General features: G+C 41.3%; 3 protein-coding genes across 3 annotated transcripts; 2 read left to right on the top strand and 1 right to left on the bottom strand.

Annotated features, from left to right (window-relative positions):
* Positions 1 to 789: 789 nt before the first annotated feature.
* On the top strand, positions 790 to 7,391 carry RB195_002760 (uncharacterized protein; the record flags this gene model as incomplete). Its single annotated transcript, XM_064200153.1, has 5 exons — positions 790 to 893; positions 2,582 to 2,688; positions 6,988 to 7,044; positions 7,094 to 7,182; positions 7,362 to 7,391. The coding sequence occupies 5 exons, from the start codon at positions 790 to 792 to the stop codon at positions 7,389 to 7,391; spliced, it is 387 nt and encodes a 128-aa protein (XP_064056034.1).
* Positions 7,392 to 8,191: 800 nt separating this feature from the next.
* On the bottom strand, positions 8,192 to 9,180 carry RB195_002758 (uncharacterized protein; the record flags this gene model as incomplete). The annotated part of the gene is made up of 4 exons (XM_013442066.2): positions 8,192 to 8,295; positions 8,348 to 8,573; positions 8,639 to 8,983; positions 9,052 to 9,180. The coding sequence occupies 4 exons, from the start codon at positions 9,178 to 9,180 to the stop codon at positions 8,192 to 8,194; spliced, it is 804 nt and encodes a 267-aa protein (XP_013297520.2).
* On the top strand, positions 8,353 to 8,577 carry RB195_002759 (uncharacterized protein; the record flags this gene model as incomplete). Its single annotated transcript, XM_064200152.1, has 1 exon — positions 8,353 to 8,577. The coding sequence occupies one exon, from the start codon at positions 8,353 to 8,355 to the stop codon at positions 8,575 to 8,577; it is 225 nt and encodes a 74-aa protein (XP_064056033.1).
* Positions 9,181 to 16,808: the final 7,628 nt, after the last annotated feature.

The raw sequence follows: 16,808 nt of genomic DNA, 5'->3' as shown, positions 1-16,808 counted from the left end.
GTATTCAATCATTGTCTGCAAAGAGGGTGAAAGTATAAGAAGGTTGTGGGGAAGGAGCTTAAAAGATTGCTGTAACATATCGTATTTTAGAGACGTTCAGTTTCCACAACATCACAAACTCTGCCGCAAATTCCAGTCGTGAATCGTCCGTAATCACAATGTTTACGTGGGGTAGAAAATTGTTATTAAACTGGACGTAGGCTTATCTGATAAAGTACGGGGGCCGCTTATCGCACAGTCGAACATACATAATTCCACCATCAATCAATTTATTATCAGCACCAATGCAAAATGCAGAACAGCGCTCTTAGATCAGTACCCTCGTTGTGTGGACATCGAATTTCGGAAGCAGACGATTCTTACATCGTCTGACAGATCGAAAACACAGCAGAAATATTTCTTAGAAAATGAAGAAAGTCCAAAGATACCCACCGAATGCGGAAATTTCTATCCAAAAGCAGAACTGACAAATAATAGTGATAATAGTGTCTCTACCAGATAACAAAACTTGGGTAGAAAGAAAGAAGAGGATGGGGAAGGAGAAAGATGAAAATTTTTGCCAAAGACAATTCTACGCCGATACATCTTATTGCGGTAAAATTTAGAGTTTCTTGGAAAATCTGACTAGTGCGTTAATTTATTTTTTTCGGTACCAATAAAAAATTAATACTTACGTTCCGAATGTTGTAACCACGACTATTTTATCATTAACTTTGAGGGCGCATTGAGGTGTCTTGAGCCACCCGAAAAAAACATCATCTGACACAAAATCGAAATTCCCAGATTGCGATGCGCGAAAGCGTATGTTTTGTTCCTGTTGTTATGCGCGTCGGGACCACCATTCCAGTTCCACTAAGGATTCCACTAAGGATCAAAGCAATGGATGCAGATAAGTGTGTTACAGCCACGATACGTTGATATACCACTGTAAGTCTATAATGGAATAGGAACCTTGTTAGCGACCGTATGTTTTATCACGAGAAGAAGATGACTTTACTACATCTGAAAATTCTAGGAAATTTCTAACATATAAGCGGTTTGTTAGCTTAGAGTCATTCGCTGTTTGTGTTTCTTGAAACCACTCATAACTTCTTTTGGAATGCATTTCGGGAAAATTCACAGAATCTGTCCATATGTTAGCAAAAAGGAGAAGCTACTAACATCATTTTGACGCAGAAGCGCTGATGACTCAACGTCATTTGTTTGTAGTTGTCGATGATAACCGGTGAATAATACAATGATGCTCTAGTAGAAGAATTTACTCGGAGTGGATGAGTCAGAAATTACATCTGTGATGCAGACCACATTGATTTATTTACGAATCCTCGGTTATTATCACAAATATAAAGGGAGCTAGATTTTTCTTAGAGAGTACGGGTGGTCCACATGAAGTGTGACGTAAAAAGCTACCCACAACGTTTCGTTAATGAATCCAACTAAGAAATTTTTTCAAAATTCAATTGTCAGCAAATTCCACATAAATTCTCACATATCACTGACAGAATGACCGCATTTAGCTTAAATACAAGCATCCAGTCTCTTCCGGAAATTTTTGAGGATACGCGCGATCAGTTCCATGCCCCTTGCCTCATCCAGGGCTCTTTTCAGCAAATCCACTTGTGCTTAGAGGCATCACCCCACGAATCTGAGGTGGTACGGATTTCAGGTGCAGTATTCGTATACGGGATCGTAGATTAAGGAGAGGGGGTGATTCCGTCCATTTATTCCTAATTGCTGTAAAAAACAGGCCGGAAGATACGGCTTCGAGCGTTCCGGCGCGCCATTTCCCACAACGAGTTCGATTGGAGCGCGCCAGCCGTGTGCACTTCTTCTGCATCTTCCGGGCCGTTTTTTTACGACAATTAGCAAGAAATGGACGGAATCACCCACCTCTCCATAATCTACGATCCCGTATGCGAATACTCCACCTGAAATCCGTAGCACCTCAGATTCGTGGGATGATACCTTTAAAAGAGCAGGCTTTCCGCTCTGCGATCGACCAGGTAGCGAAATCCGAAGATAGAGATCGGGCGAGTTTGACGGCCAAACACTTTCGCCCAGAAGTCGAGAAGGTTGGTCTCCCACCACTCAGTGTCTTCTTTGCGCCGTGGGGTGGGGCCCAATTTTGCAGTGAGGTTCTGTTACTGTCCTTACCGGTTTCTTTGGCTCAAGAAGTCACTGCCCCTTGATTTCCACAGCCCGTCACACTTCATGTGGACCACCCTATATTGCAGTGCTCACTTGATACATGGTTTGTTGAAAGTTTCAGAAAAGTCCAGAAAGGAAACGTAAAGACATTTCCACAGGAGACAAGCAGTTGGAAAATTTTTGAATTTTATTCTGCGACCAAAAACCAGAATTAAATTAATTTAGAACGAAAAAAGGTACATATGCAATGATTTCATCACAGGTGAGAATTTTCACCAGCAACATCCTCAAGAGTCCTCTTTTGTCTTCGAGAAGTAGATCACAGTACCGGAATCGGAGCGCAAAATACTGAAATCGTATCTGTTATGTCTCTGGAACGGAAAGAAGCACCGAGAATCCAAATGAAATCTGCTTCACTTTCATATTTTTCCAGGATGCATTTGCTAGAAGAGCTGGAAAATTCAGTGGAGTCAAAACGACATGAAGCACGGTGCAGTTGCATAAGCGGTTGCGCTCGAAGAGGTGCGGTAGGGCACAGCGGTAAGGATCGACTGAGGACCCGTGCTACCACCGTACATTGCTGCAGTTCGCGATGGTCCCACCTCGATTCCAACCGCTATCTGTCACAGTTGCAATGTTGCACAGCTGAGTTTCAGTAGCTAACTTTTGGAAGCTTAGTAGCGTCTTTTGTAATGATTTTCGGAATCGGGATTCCCCAACAAGGTGGATCGCGTCGTAGCTCACGACAAGAACTCGCTACATATTTCCCCACAAATCTAGGAATTTGAGTAATCAAAATTACTTGGAATCATTTTTATGACACCGAAAAAACAGAAAAAAGAACTTGCTCGAAGACAGTATTTGTGGAAAATTTCTCCAATTTGTGCGCATGCGTCTAAGCTCTTGTATTTTTGAACGTACTTTCTGACTGGACTTCCTGCGTGTTGATGGGGTTGAGTGCTTCTTTCTCAACCTCGAAAATTTCCCTGAAGCTTGGAGTGGCAACAGCTGATGAGGATCAAAGTGACTAATTTGTTATTAGTATCAGAATATTGTTCTTGAACTACTTATTGGATTACTCGAAAATGCAGAACACTTTAATGAAATTCCCATATCTGTGTGCGCTATGAAACACCTTACCCAGCCATTCTGAAATTTTCCTATTTCCAGAGAACTCTGCTTAAAATGCGCTGAATTCTCTTTAAAGGCATCACCCCACGAATCTGAGGTGGTGCAGATTTCGGGTGGAGTATTCGTATACGGGATGGGAGACTATGGAGAGGGGGGTGATTCCGTCCATTTCTTCCTAATTGCCGTAAAAACAAAAAGGGCCCCCCACAAACCCCCCCCCCCCCATTTTTTTTCTTTTTAAAAAAAAGGCCAAAAAAAAAAAAAAAAAATTTTTGGAGTGATGCCTTTAAACGTTGTCTACGAGACCCGGACGAGCACACGACATCTACAGTACAATTCTCCTATGGTGGATTTTTCTGGAAATTTTCGTAACTTCCATCACCTATCTAGAAAGTCTCCGTAATTTACAGTTGATTAGGGCGGGACCAGTTGATTAGGGTAACAGACTCCTGCGCGTTCCCACGTAAATTTTATTTATACTTGTGGCAGCGCTCATCTTTGAGGGAAATCTCCATTGTTCTTACTTTTCGATGCTGAACAGCAGCCGCTTCGTTCGTATATGTCGACATAGCTTGGCGTCATGGTTCGGTACATAACCTGGGCACGAGCAGGACGCGGTCCTACAGGCCCGCGCTTCGACCATGCCGGTATCTTGGTACCTGAATGATTGAAGGAGATCACCGATACGTATAAATCTCCACTTCAAAACTATCTATCAACTAAATCTCTTTCAGGAAACCCGTCAGTGAATCAATAAATAATTATCCGCTAACAAAATCAGGAGGATGGCTCCTACGAACCCCATTTTCAACGATCAAAACATCAGTGACTCGAGCGTTATGGCTTTTAGAAAAAGAGTTCCGAGAAAGATGGGTATCTGACATGAGATCGCACTATAACATAACATTACTTTTTCTGTGAAGGATCCTCTACGGTGCGTCTTAACGTTGTGTTCGTGAAGTTCCGTAACATGTAGCAAAAACCATTATGGAAGGGGTGGAAAAAAGATCAATGCTGATTTCACGAGAAAAACTGTTGGTGAACGTTTGAAAATTTCCTGGTCGAGATATTGCTGTTAGAAAAAAAAACTTTAAAATAATCTGTTTAAACTCACTTTCGCAGTACTTTACTCACACAACTGTGTGTGATCCCCAGTTGCTTAGCGATATGAATTTTTTTCATACCGTTCTCGAATAATTGCACAATCTTCTGTCGATCACATGTGAGTAGTGGACGCCCGGAAATATAAGGACGGCCATAGCGATTACGTGATGGGTACGGAACTGCAATAACAATTTCTTCTAGGATCTTATTCTTTTTTTTTTCTTCACTATTAAGTGAAGCATACCCCGGTTTTTCTGACTTTACTAAATTACAAGAAGATTTAGAACCTAACGACGTAAATGACACCTTTTATATCTTCTTCATTGAATCTCGTAAGTAAAATTAAAGTCATATTAAGACCAGCAACTACAGTATACACCCAATAGTGATCTCTGATTCGGAAGACCAGGGGGTCACTTTCGAACTGCATGGAAGAGGTTGTTACAGCACCTCTTATTATGTACATGCGCACGATCATGCACGTGAACATTCTACGAAGCACCATTATCGTATTTTGGTGGAATTTTCGAAATTTCGAAATATCGAAAAGAAAGAAGTCTACTATATGCACATCATTTTGTGTTAACGTATAGCTCATAACTCGCCAAAATTTCTGGTAAGGCACCTGAGTGACCATAATGTGGGTGCCACCTTATTATTTAAATTTTTACAGCATAGTTCTTGGAATCGAAGTGATGCCGAGAGTTTTTCTTATAAGAAATACCGAATATGGCGTAAAGGTTTTAGTGTTATAATCACACTCGGAATCGTTTATAGTCAAAATTTTTAAGGATGCGTTAGTTCTAAAACCGAATGCCTTCCAAAAGACCTGAGACACAATCTACTACTCTTTTTATTATTTTAAGTATTCACTTCTAATGAAAATTATGTAAAGTAAAGTGACATGCGTTGAAAAGTTCAAGATTGTGCAGCATTTTTATCATCTTTTTTATCATCGTTCCTTTTGGTTTCCCGAATTTGATTTATTTATTTTTGGCTACGGTTAAGAAACATTCGAGAACAATATTATCTATGTCGTTTTGAATTTACCCCCTCACATTTTTGATACAGCTGAAATAATTTTATACTAGTGTTTTTTTTCAAGTTTAGATCTGACGATATGTGAAATGGCTATGAAAATTCGAAAAAAAGCTCTAAAATATAAAGTTATGGCGAAATACAAATTTATTAATGAATAAGCTTACCATTCATCATTGGCTGAGACTGCACCGCTGCTTCCATGATGGGATTTCTTGGGCTAAGTGTTTGCGCGAATGATTCGAGCATTAATAAATTGTTGAATGAGTTGCTCTACGAAAAAATAGAGAAATTCGAGAAAACGTCTTTTTCTCGAACTATATAATCCAGAATCCTGAAGAGATAATTATTGTGCGTAGATCAATTTCTGAAGAATAACCTCCAAATGTGAAGCGGTCGGGTCTCCTTGTAGTCGCATGGTGAAATCGTTCTCGTAGGTGGACCCTATTCGCGGAAGAAAAAACTGAAAATGATGTCATGAGACTGTATACAGAAGAACGGTGCTCTAACTCTTTTTACTATGCTATTCCACTATTTTTCATGCATAAAACTCGTGAGACCTCTTTTTTTCTGCGATTTTTTTCTAGATCCTAGTTTTTTAAAACTTTTTTTAAATGAAATTTTTCTGATTTTCCCTTCACTACTTCTGACTCTCCGTTTTTTAATCCTCTTAAAAAACGTTAAGACAATCCACAATCAATTATCCCTACTCTTCCCGAAATCGGTAGATTCATTCAAACCTACATGTTTAAAGGTGGCAAGTTGGATTCCAGTTCCCATGGTCTTAGTTTACATTTACTCAGCAGCTCACCATCTAGTAAACCTGGGTAATTTTGGCCTTTTGAACAGGACACTATATTTAATTGAAGATTTTGTTCTCAGTTAGAAAGTCCTTCGAAAAATTTCTCTTTCAAAAAAATCTAATCGTTGCATTCTGAAGTTAGTGAAGTTTTTGTATGTGGATGATGCGATTTCGTTTTTTTTTTTCAAAAAAAAAACATTTTGAAAACAAATGTAGCAACAGCACAAATGCAGCCGCAAAGTACGGAAATATGCTGTACTGGCTAAAAGCAGCAATCCTGGCAATTATTAGAATCCGGAAATAAATCATAGTATGCCTAACGAAAAGCTGTAAAATAAATGAAGGAATCTTTTCCACCTTTTTTTAAAGACGAAAATTCGGATGATTCGATTCGATAAATTAAATAGTTTGAAATATTAGAAGAAAAGATACACCGCTCAAGGGGAAAATTAGTGAAATAAAAAAAGACATCCTTTCTGTGATCAATAATTTAATTTCAATAATTTCAATTTAGAAGGTAAGAGAAATAAAACTCAAAATCAAGAGGTATAAAAGAGTACATGGGTCTTTCAACGCATAACACCATTGAGCACAAATTCGAAAGGATAGTGATTAATGAGCAGGATATAAAAAAAATCAGCCAAGTGTACAGTATTTCTACTTGCACTGCTTGCAAGTACTAAGTAATGTCAGGTCATTTTTACGTTTCTAGAAATTTCTAGAAGTAACGATGACGGCTGAACAAACTTGTTGAATCTGTGCAGTTGCGGGATGCATCTCGCCTACGCCACGGTCCTCCTGCAAGTGGCCATCGAACCGAAGTTTGGCTAATTCGTTTTCAAATACGGTATGTTATCGTAGAACATCCAGTGACGCCGCCGCCACCGCCGTCGGGACATCTTTCAACAACGCCGACGTCGCCACTTCATCATCAATATCGTGGTCGTAAAAACAGTCGCGTGCGTATGTTTTTCTTATCCCAATTCGCGTTAGATCCTATCCATGGTAGTGTATCGTTGAAACTAAAAGGAACTCACGATAATGCGAGATTTGCCAACCGTTGCTGCAAAAAACGCCGCACCAATTCATCGTCGTCACTCGATGAAAAAGATGTCTATCGAACTGATGTTTGTTTTAGGACTCATCTACGGGGATTAGAAGAGACTGAAGATGATTTGATCATGATGTTGATAGACGGGAATTTATGGGAAGAATTCGATGTCCGATTTCGTTCCTGAGCGCACGACGGAGTGGATTTATGCACATGTATTGCATTTGCATTTTAGCTGCATTGCCCCTTTTGGCTTCTTAACAACGGGAGTTTTTATTTGTTTTCCTTTAGACCAGCTTTAGTTGGTTTCATTTAGTCGTTTTCTTAAAAAATTAAGGGTTGGTTGATGCTTTTTTATGACTTAACCTCAACTCAGAGGTTAAACCGTATAAAATCATCAAACAACAAATTATAATTGGTTATTTGTTTGGAGCTCAGTCGTTTAACTTAAGCCTGGTATTGATTCCAACTGACATCGTTCTCAAATACACTTTTACTGTTTTGAATGCTCTCCAATTTTTTTTTGTGTTATTCGCCGAATTGGTTCTATCATATGAGCATTTTTTCTGACTTATACGGGTATTCCTTATTTCCCAGAAACAAGTGATAATTTCTCGTTCAATATAAAGTAGTTCGTCCTCAGTTTTGTGCTTATGAAATTTTCTGATCTACTATCGCGGATTTTCCTCTGTAACGGCGTTGTTGGTCGATTATTCGGAAATGTCGCCACGGCTGACGTTCCATGGTCTTTTTATACTTCTAGACTTTTCTAGGATACCAGTGAACCAATCCGCTTACGTCTTGGAGAGGTTCTAAGGATCTTTGTCAAACAATGAAACTTTCAATTCTACTTTCAGGCAGAATAATTTATTGATATTTCCCTCAAAATATACAGAAATAATTAGCGAGTTTAGATGCTAATTCTTTTTCTTCTCCTCGGTATCCACTGAACTCTGTTCGGCCGCCTTCTTGGACTGCTCAATGTGCCGTTTGCGGAAGAGGCGGCCACAGCATGAGAAATCTGTCAGAAGAATCAGTTGTTATTTTTTTGCTATTTCGAAACAGTGGCATACCGGTAATGGAACAGCATGGCACTGATCCAAAGAACATTGTTGGTGGCGGAAGAGGTGGCGCCAGACCACAGCCAATGCAAGGAGGAGGAGGCATAGCACAAGGTGGAGCTGCACAGGGAGCTGGAGCAACCGGAGCGAATATCATTTGTGGCGGTGGTGGAGGTGGTGGCGCAGCCATGCAAGGTGGAACGAAACAAGGAGGAGCAGGTGCTGGTGCAAAGATCACCTGAAAGCAATTAATCCCAGAGCTTTTCTGTTATCAGTAGCTGCCTGTTTTCTGCTGAACCTTACCTGTGGTGGAGGAGGTGGAGGTTGCGCGAATACGACCTGAGGTGGTGGCGGAGGTGGAGCGAAACATGGTGGAGCTAAACAAGGTGCTGGAGGTGGCGCGAACACGTACTGAGGTGGTGGCGGGGGTGGAGCGAAACATGGAGGAGCCAAACAAGGTGCTGGTGGTGGCGCGAACACCACTTGAGGTGGTAGTGGAGGAGGAGCAAAACATGGTGGAGCCAAACAAGGCTCTGGAAGAGGCGAAGCAAAGCATGGCGGGGTCAGGCATGGTGGAGGAGGTGGTGGCGGAAAGGCGCAGCCAATTCCTTGACATGGTGGAGGAGCGGGTGGTGGGACGAAAAGAATCTGAAATAGGAAGCGTACGCAAGATCAAAGATCGATTTATACTTGAATTTAGAAGCACTTAAACGAACCTGGGGAGGAGGTGGAGCCGAGCCACAGAATGGTCCTAGGCAAGGAGGTGGAAAAAGGGCAGGACCACATCCAGGGCAAATTTGTGCGGTGGTAACAACCAACAGGGCTGTGATCACGACAAGGAGCATCCTACAATTGTGTACATTATATTAAAGATTTTCTAGGAAGATTTTATGACATTTATGATTTATTACACTTATTCAGATGAGCGGTAAAATTTTTAGCAACTCTTTGGGTCCAGTTTGGATGTAGAACCTTTTGTATTGTAATATTATACGAGTGTAAAAACAACCCGATGTCTATGTCTCACATGTATGTCTCACATCACATCAAAGGTCCACTAATACCGATATCAAGTGAATAAAAAGTTATTCAGCAATTTTTGAGAAGTCGACGTAATAAAATTAACAGAAGTCTTCTGGAACTTGACTGATTAAATGGAAGTGCAAGTGAATGCAAAGAAAACTTCTGTCTTACGAAAAAAAAAGGAATGTGGAACTTTTGTTTATATGGAAACAATACAAGCAGGAAACCGACAGAGATCCGGGATTCAGAAAACAACAAACTTTCAATCTTGAGATTTTAATTTTTTTCCAGGTACGTTAGAAATAAGTCAGTTGAAAATAATAAAAAAATTAAGGAAGATGAACAGAATCAAGTATCAATTCGGTTTTAGAAACATTGAATGAGCTGGTCTATCCCGTCTTTGTGTCTTGAAGGGTACTAAGAGTAAATGTGCAAACTAAGAGGCAACCACGGAAAGGTTCAGGAACCCTGAATGAGCTCATCGTTCACAGACAAATGCTTCTGAGAGCAATATCCTGAACAAGCTTTATATAGTTATCACCGTGAAGTGTGTTCGCAAACATCCTGCACCTGTCGCGACAGCATTGTTAACGACGAGAAACGAACTAGAAATCAGTTTGCGCCCAGGCATGAAGTGACCCGCACTTGAACACGAAGATCAACTGAAAATCACGTATAGCTGCTGAACGCTTGCAAATTGATGGAAATATCACAACACCTTCCAGTTTTTAATTTGCCTAGCGGAAATTTTCATGCGTATTCCTCAGTATGCTGGGTAAATTTACGAGTAATCAAGTAGATAAAGTGGAGACAATGAAAGAGACCTTCTCCCAAAAGTAAACTACCATTTAAACTTATTATTCATGTACATGCATAAAAACCACGCATGGATTAACTTTAAGTAATGATTGGAAAAAAAAGCTACTAAACCCGTCAAACTTTTGCTTGAAAACTTTTATTTGCAACGAAATGGCAAACTACTCACAAACTATCAGCAGAAAATCCTAATATTCTCTTTTCTAGCATTTATTGTGCGTTTTTGAATGATAAACTAGTCCATAACGATTAGTGGATCTGGGATCACCACCCATGAGCGCGGTAACGCCTTGCTCTCCCTTATGTTCTGAAAGCGACGTGGGAAACGGCCTCGCCATCGACTTATGTACCTATGAGGCACCTATTAACGCGTCGCATATACGAGGGATAGGACAATCAAAGAGCTGCTAACTCTTTCGCTTGCTAGCAGATGCGGAAAGTGTGCTTGTGCTCGCATGCGTACAACACGCTGTTAGGTGCCTCGTGGGAAAATTCGTTCTAAATGGGTGTTTCTCATGCCGCTTTTCAAGATTATTAGGAGAAATTGAGGGCTCATATTCGTGGTCTACACCATTAACGTTACTCCTTTTGTAGAGAAATTCTAACATCATCGATTTCCAGGTATCCTGCATTCAAACATTTCGTTTACAAAGGTTTCTCCAGTTTGTTTCAGCACGAGTTGATCAGAAATGATTTTTTGCTGTATCAGGTGCAGCAGACAGTTTACGGACCTGTTTAGCTGAACATAAAACTAAAATACTGTTCCGCTATTAGAAGACAACTAATCAATATAGTAACTGGGATTATATTGGGATCTCAATCGAACATAGATCTTGACAAATTTTGACTCATGAATCAGTCATACGGTAGCGGCGACTTGATGCGATTACCGATGCTGGGAATTTTCGAGTTTAAAAATTAGCCGATTTATCTGCCATACGTTCATACGAACCAATACAAAGTTCGTAAGAAATCATTAACCTTTGATTGTTAATTTTGCACCTGTCATTAATTTGATTGCTGCACTCAGTTAGAGAGCTCATGTCAATGCGATTTTTCATTGCATTCGTTCGATTGATCGATCGTCTTCGGGGAATTAGAAGTTTGGAATCAGTCAGTTTCTCGCTGTTGCATATTATTAGCTTAAAACTATCATTTCCGGTCATACACCCTTTTCCAGCGTGAACCCAGGAGTATATGATGGAGTTAGGCGGATGAAATCCTTGTTTGTCGCGAATGCCGTGTACGGCTTGAAGATAATATCTTTTTTGCAACTTCCACAGTGTATTTTACGTGAAAAATTGCAGTTACTCGGCTGGGTTGCTGCTTCCCAGTCGTATACCCTTATGTTTGAATGTGTTTAAAGGCAGCATGACACAAAATTCACTAAGCTGAGATTACACCAGAGAAAACGTCGAGTTAGAGGCGTAGATCGGGAGTACAACGTCTTATCGCTCAATTCCCTTTAGGGGTAAAAACCTTGTCTTCCTGCTATCATATTCCTCGGAAGGACCTTACAACACGTTATTTCTGTACAAGCGCCGCAGCGCCAAGCGAGCAGACCATAATCAATGAGTGGCCTATTTAAAGGCAGCCTACCACGAATCTGAGGTGGTGCGGATTTCAGGTGGAGTAGCTGTATACGAGGTCGTAGATTATGGAGACGGGGTGGTTCTGCTCGTCTCTCCCTGTATCACTGCAAACAGCCTCCTCCAGAATGCTGTTTTGTACGACGTTAACTATTGCAACGCTCCACCCCTTGCGCCGCCTCGGCCCTGCTATTCGTCGAAAACCAATTCGGACTGCCCCGATAGGCAGTACGGGAGCTACGCGTGTAAGAGCTACGCCTTCAAAAATGTTCTCTTTTTGTGGAAAACCCGACATCGTTTCGTGGTGTGTTGCCTTTCAATTAAAACTGGTCGACAACAGTATTAATCACACTTGTAGTACGAACAGTCCACTGTTGTCAGAATACTACAGGCATCAAAATTAAGAATCAAACTAAGGGTGGCACTGACTTGACTAGAGCACATTCAATAAACTTTCTTCTTCTTCTTTAAGGTATCAGCTCATTTTCACACAAACGTAGCGTTTACATTATGAACTCACTTCATCCACTTTGTTTTGTTGCTGGGATCCCCCTCGACCCTCCTATTTTCTAAGATTCTGAGTGATGACACCTCTCCAACGCATTTGAGGTCTCGCTCTTTGCCGTCTAACTTTGGCAAATTAATAGATTTGTTTTTTTTGCACTGTCTCTCCTTACAATTTCATAGTTTCTTAATCATACATTTGTTCACCGTGAGTGTCTATCACAGTGCTCCATCATTCTGGGATTGTTCTCTGGGAACAAAAGCTGGGGTTGGAACTCACTGAGCAACTGATCGACGGATTTGAGATAAGTGAAAGAATCCAACATTTCTGGCGTCAGGAAATGCTTCACAACCCTGAACAGCCGGTAGTTTGATGCCGCGAGGTTTGAGAATGGGATGGATGGAGGGTCGTTCCCGAGCCTGGATTTCCGGCTACAGTGCTCGCACTGTCTCACCGTACATAACTCGAACCATCGTAATTTTTCAGTTACTCTATGATCGTGACTGGTTTTTTTGTTAGGAACTGATTAGAGAAGACCGTGCTGAGACTGCTCTTACCGTCTGCTTTTGTTCTCCGCTTTTATCGTCCTCGTGGTAGAAACTTCTTACGCATTATGCTGCGTAGAGATCTGACGACTCTACGATAGACCTTATTTTTTTATGAGTGCTGGCCTGGCATTTTTTTTTGAAAGCTAAAACTTGAAAGCATCTTTACAGTAATTCCATGTTGGTACAGTAGACACAGGAATTAATTTTTTCACTTTTCGACCGAGTTTTTTCGTACCTGCAATTGTAAACTGTGTTCTTTACGCCCAAACTCTTAAATATATCTGATATTTCTCACTTTATTTGAGCCTTGCTTGGAAAAAATTGATCTTTCTGACTTATGTTGTCTTGACAGGAAAACCAGTAGGTATAGTTAAGAGAATAATGCCAGAGAACTACGGAAATGCTTCAAAACTCAAAGGCAAATGAATGACCATACTTTTCCAAAAATTTCCGAAACTTATAAAGAAAATTTCGCGTTCCTAGTCGTCTGGAACTAACTTCTGACAGTATTGATTAATAATGAAATGGATACAATAGCTGGATTCAGTACTGTTTTCTCTGTTCTCCGCTATCCACTTCTCTCAATTTCCTCACTGCCACACGTTCCCTTCTTTTCACCCTGTATGTTACTCAGGTTGGCCATTAATAGAGTTTCAACGTTATATAGACCAGAGAAGGGCGGATGTAGAGCACTCGGTAAGAGGTTCAGCTGTCTAAACGATCGATCGAAGGTTCGAATTCGCTCCTGTGCTCACCAAGCCTTTCGTCGTTAATAAATTGGTAAGAGACTTGTCTGGGAGGATAAAAACACTGATTGTACTTATCGGTTAGCCCCCGCAAGTCATTGTATGGGCCGGTTACACGTTCATGAACCTCAAACGATTCTGAATTGAAGTGAACGTGGTGGCGCATCCCAAACGGATTGATTAAAGCCAGCAACTTCATCCTTTATTCTTTATAGACCACAAAAATCATCGCGAACGATAAGGCGGCTTTTCTCTTTTTTTCTCTACTAAAAACTATAATTTGAGTGAGTGCTCGTAAAATAACGGAGAAGCTGAACTGATCTACGATGAGTGCGAGTGGACCCCGGAGTGGACCGAGATTGTTGCGGATAAAATCAAATATTTTTTTCTTGCACAGTAGCTGTTTCATCATTGCAAACGACTTCACAGCCTCGATAGCCGAACAAACAACGGATTTTATTCTTATATTAGTTCAATCCTTATTCCTAAATTTATTCTTATCTTTTAACATCTACGTCGCTCGTTAAAAAAAAAAACTTCCTCCTTACGAAGAAAAATGCCCAGTTGTGGCTATTGTTTGTTAGAGAAGGACGAGAACAAGCTGAGTAAATAACGCGCACATCTTGAGTGCCATCGTACGGCATCTAATGAGGATGCGAACTGGAACGCGGTCTAGAACAAGGAGCACGTTTGTCGTTGCAAAATATTTTGCTGTAATTTTTCTTCAGCACAACAGTTTGCATATTTCGACAAAAGGGATTTTTACCTGAATATTTCTATGAAGAATAAAATAAACGTTTGAGACACATGTTGTTTGTGATGATGTTCGACTTCAATTCAGGATCGTTTGAATTCAGTGAGCGTATATGCACTCCATACAATTAATTGCAGGACCCAACAGACGTTCCTAAGCCGATGTCGTGATTTAAAAAGTTTTCATTAAAGCAAAAATAGTCACTTGAATACTACCTGAGTTTCCCGAACTAACCCGAATCATTGTTAGAGTTCTGGGATCGAGATGTAGCCTCGTCTGAGGCAAATCTTGAGAATGCAATGCGAATCATCTTGACGACGCTACGAACAGTTCTTTGGATTCTATTTCACGAGCAGTTACTTGAGAAACCGCGTGTATTTAATCAGAATTCAAGATATGCTAATTCGGGTTATTTTGTTTCGGACTCTTGTATTATAGGTCTGGATTTCGCAATGTATAGCAACTAAAACGAAAGCGCTGTCTTACAACTTTTTCTTTATTCTTCCTAAGTATTTTCAAGCCCCAGATTAGCCAGGTGAAAGAGTATTTCTGGATATCTGGTGAATGTTAGGTAGGAATCAAAATGGTTGCGAAATTCATTAGAACAAAGTTCCGGGTTAGCACGCTTCGGTAGAGCCTACAAAGTGAGTGAGTAACAGACATAACCTCACAGAAATTCAGTAATGTGTGGAAAAATCTCGGAACCGGTAGAAACAACTTCTGTCCCTTAAGGACAGCTCACCATGAACCTGACGTTGTGAGGGAATCCTTCGGTAAAGTTAGAGATAGGATTGCAGATTACGGGATTCGAGGTGATTGCTCGTCGAAGGCGCTGGGTCTACGACGGTTTCAGCTGCAACGCATTACCGTAGTGCACTCTCTGAATGAAGTCTTCACATCAGTCTATTCAAGCAAAACCAATGGAGAGGCTGCGGAGTGGACCGGAACGTTTACAGAGAGGAACATTATAACGTACCTCCTAGGAGCTAAAGAGATTCTAACACCGTTTTTACGACACAACACGACTAGGGAGACCACCCCAGATCTCGCGATACAACCCCATTTCTAGCTTTCCTGGCGTTTTCACTCCCACTACGAAAACTCGTGGTATGCTGTCTTCAGCGTGTATCCTTTACCTTCATATCTAAGCAGAGTCATCGCCTTCGTCATCTATAATACATATTTTATGGGACTGCCCCTGACCCTCCCAACCCTCATGCAGGCAGGCTTAAAGACAGCATATCACGAATCGGGGGTGGTACGGATTTCAGGTGGAGTATCCGTATACGGTTTCGTAGATTATGGAGACCGGGGTGGTTCCGCTCATCTCTCCCTGAATCACTGCAAGCAGCCGGCCCCCTGAATGCTGTTGTGTACGATGCCTTCTTTTGCAGCGCGCCACCCTGAACGCGCGGCTCCCTCACCGCCTATTACGGGAAGTCCGAAATGGTTTTTCGCAGGGCGGAGGCGGCGCAAGGGGTGGAGCGTTGCAATAGATGGCAGGGAGAGATGGGCGGAACTACCCCGTCTCCATGATCTACGACCCCGTATACGGCTACTCCAAATGAAATCCGCACCACTTCATATTCGTGGTATGCTGTCTTTAAGCCTGCCTGCATGGGGGTTGGGAGGGTCAGGGGCAGTCCCATAACTATGTATTATAGATGACGAAGGCGATGACTCTGCTTAGATATAATTAAAGGATGCATGCTGAAGACAGCATACCACGAGTTTTCGTAGTGAGAGAGAAAACGCCAGGAAAGCAGAAATGGGGTTGTATCACGAGATCTGGGGTGGTCTCCCTAGTCGTCGTTAAAAATGGTGTTAGAATCTCTTTTGTTCCTAGGAGGTACGTTATAATGTTCCTCTCTGTAAACGTTCCGGTCCACTCCGCAGAGATCAAGGTTTCAGAATTTCATAAGTCATTAAAGGCATTTTTTTTGCCCGAAGCAATTCCATCCATGTAGCTTGTATAGTATAAAGTATATGTATGTGTATAAACTGGATATAGTTTACGATGTTGACCATTCTGCTTTAGATGTGCCAACGCGTTCACTTTAATTCTGAATCGTTTGAGATTTACGAATGCGTTTATTGCTCCCGCACATGTAAAGGCCCCGCAAGTCACTGTAACGCTGTACAGTGGTTTGCGGATGCTAGCCGATGTATCAAGTCGATGTTTTATTCCCCCAAACAATATGGTACCTACGAGTCGACCTCATATGGATAAAAGGCTTGGTTGGCTCTGGAGCGGTTTCGCACTGTCAACGTGTGCAGTCACAGAAGAACCTTTTACCAACTGCTCCACACCCGCAACTACTCTCTGTATGCATTAATTAAATGATCCTACAGACCCTCTGACGCCTGAGAAGAAGGCTAATCACAGTATTCGTCGTTCACCTCAGATTCCGAGCACAGATTTTAATAGCTTCGTCTGACTGACTTTTGCCGGGTTTTCAGTTTGATTTCTTTTAGAATGGGCCAATAAAAAT

Source organism: Necator americanus, chromosome IV, assembly GCF_031761385.1.
Source record: "Necator americanus strain Aroian chromosome IV, whole genome shotgun sequence".
NCBI classification, from domain to species: Eukaryota; Metazoa; Nematoda; class Chromadorea; order Rhabditida; family Ancylostomatidae; genus Necator; species Necator americanus.
The sequence above is the reverse complement of the archived record's forward strand: the minus strand, read 5'-3'. Positions and strand labels throughout refer to the sequence as shown.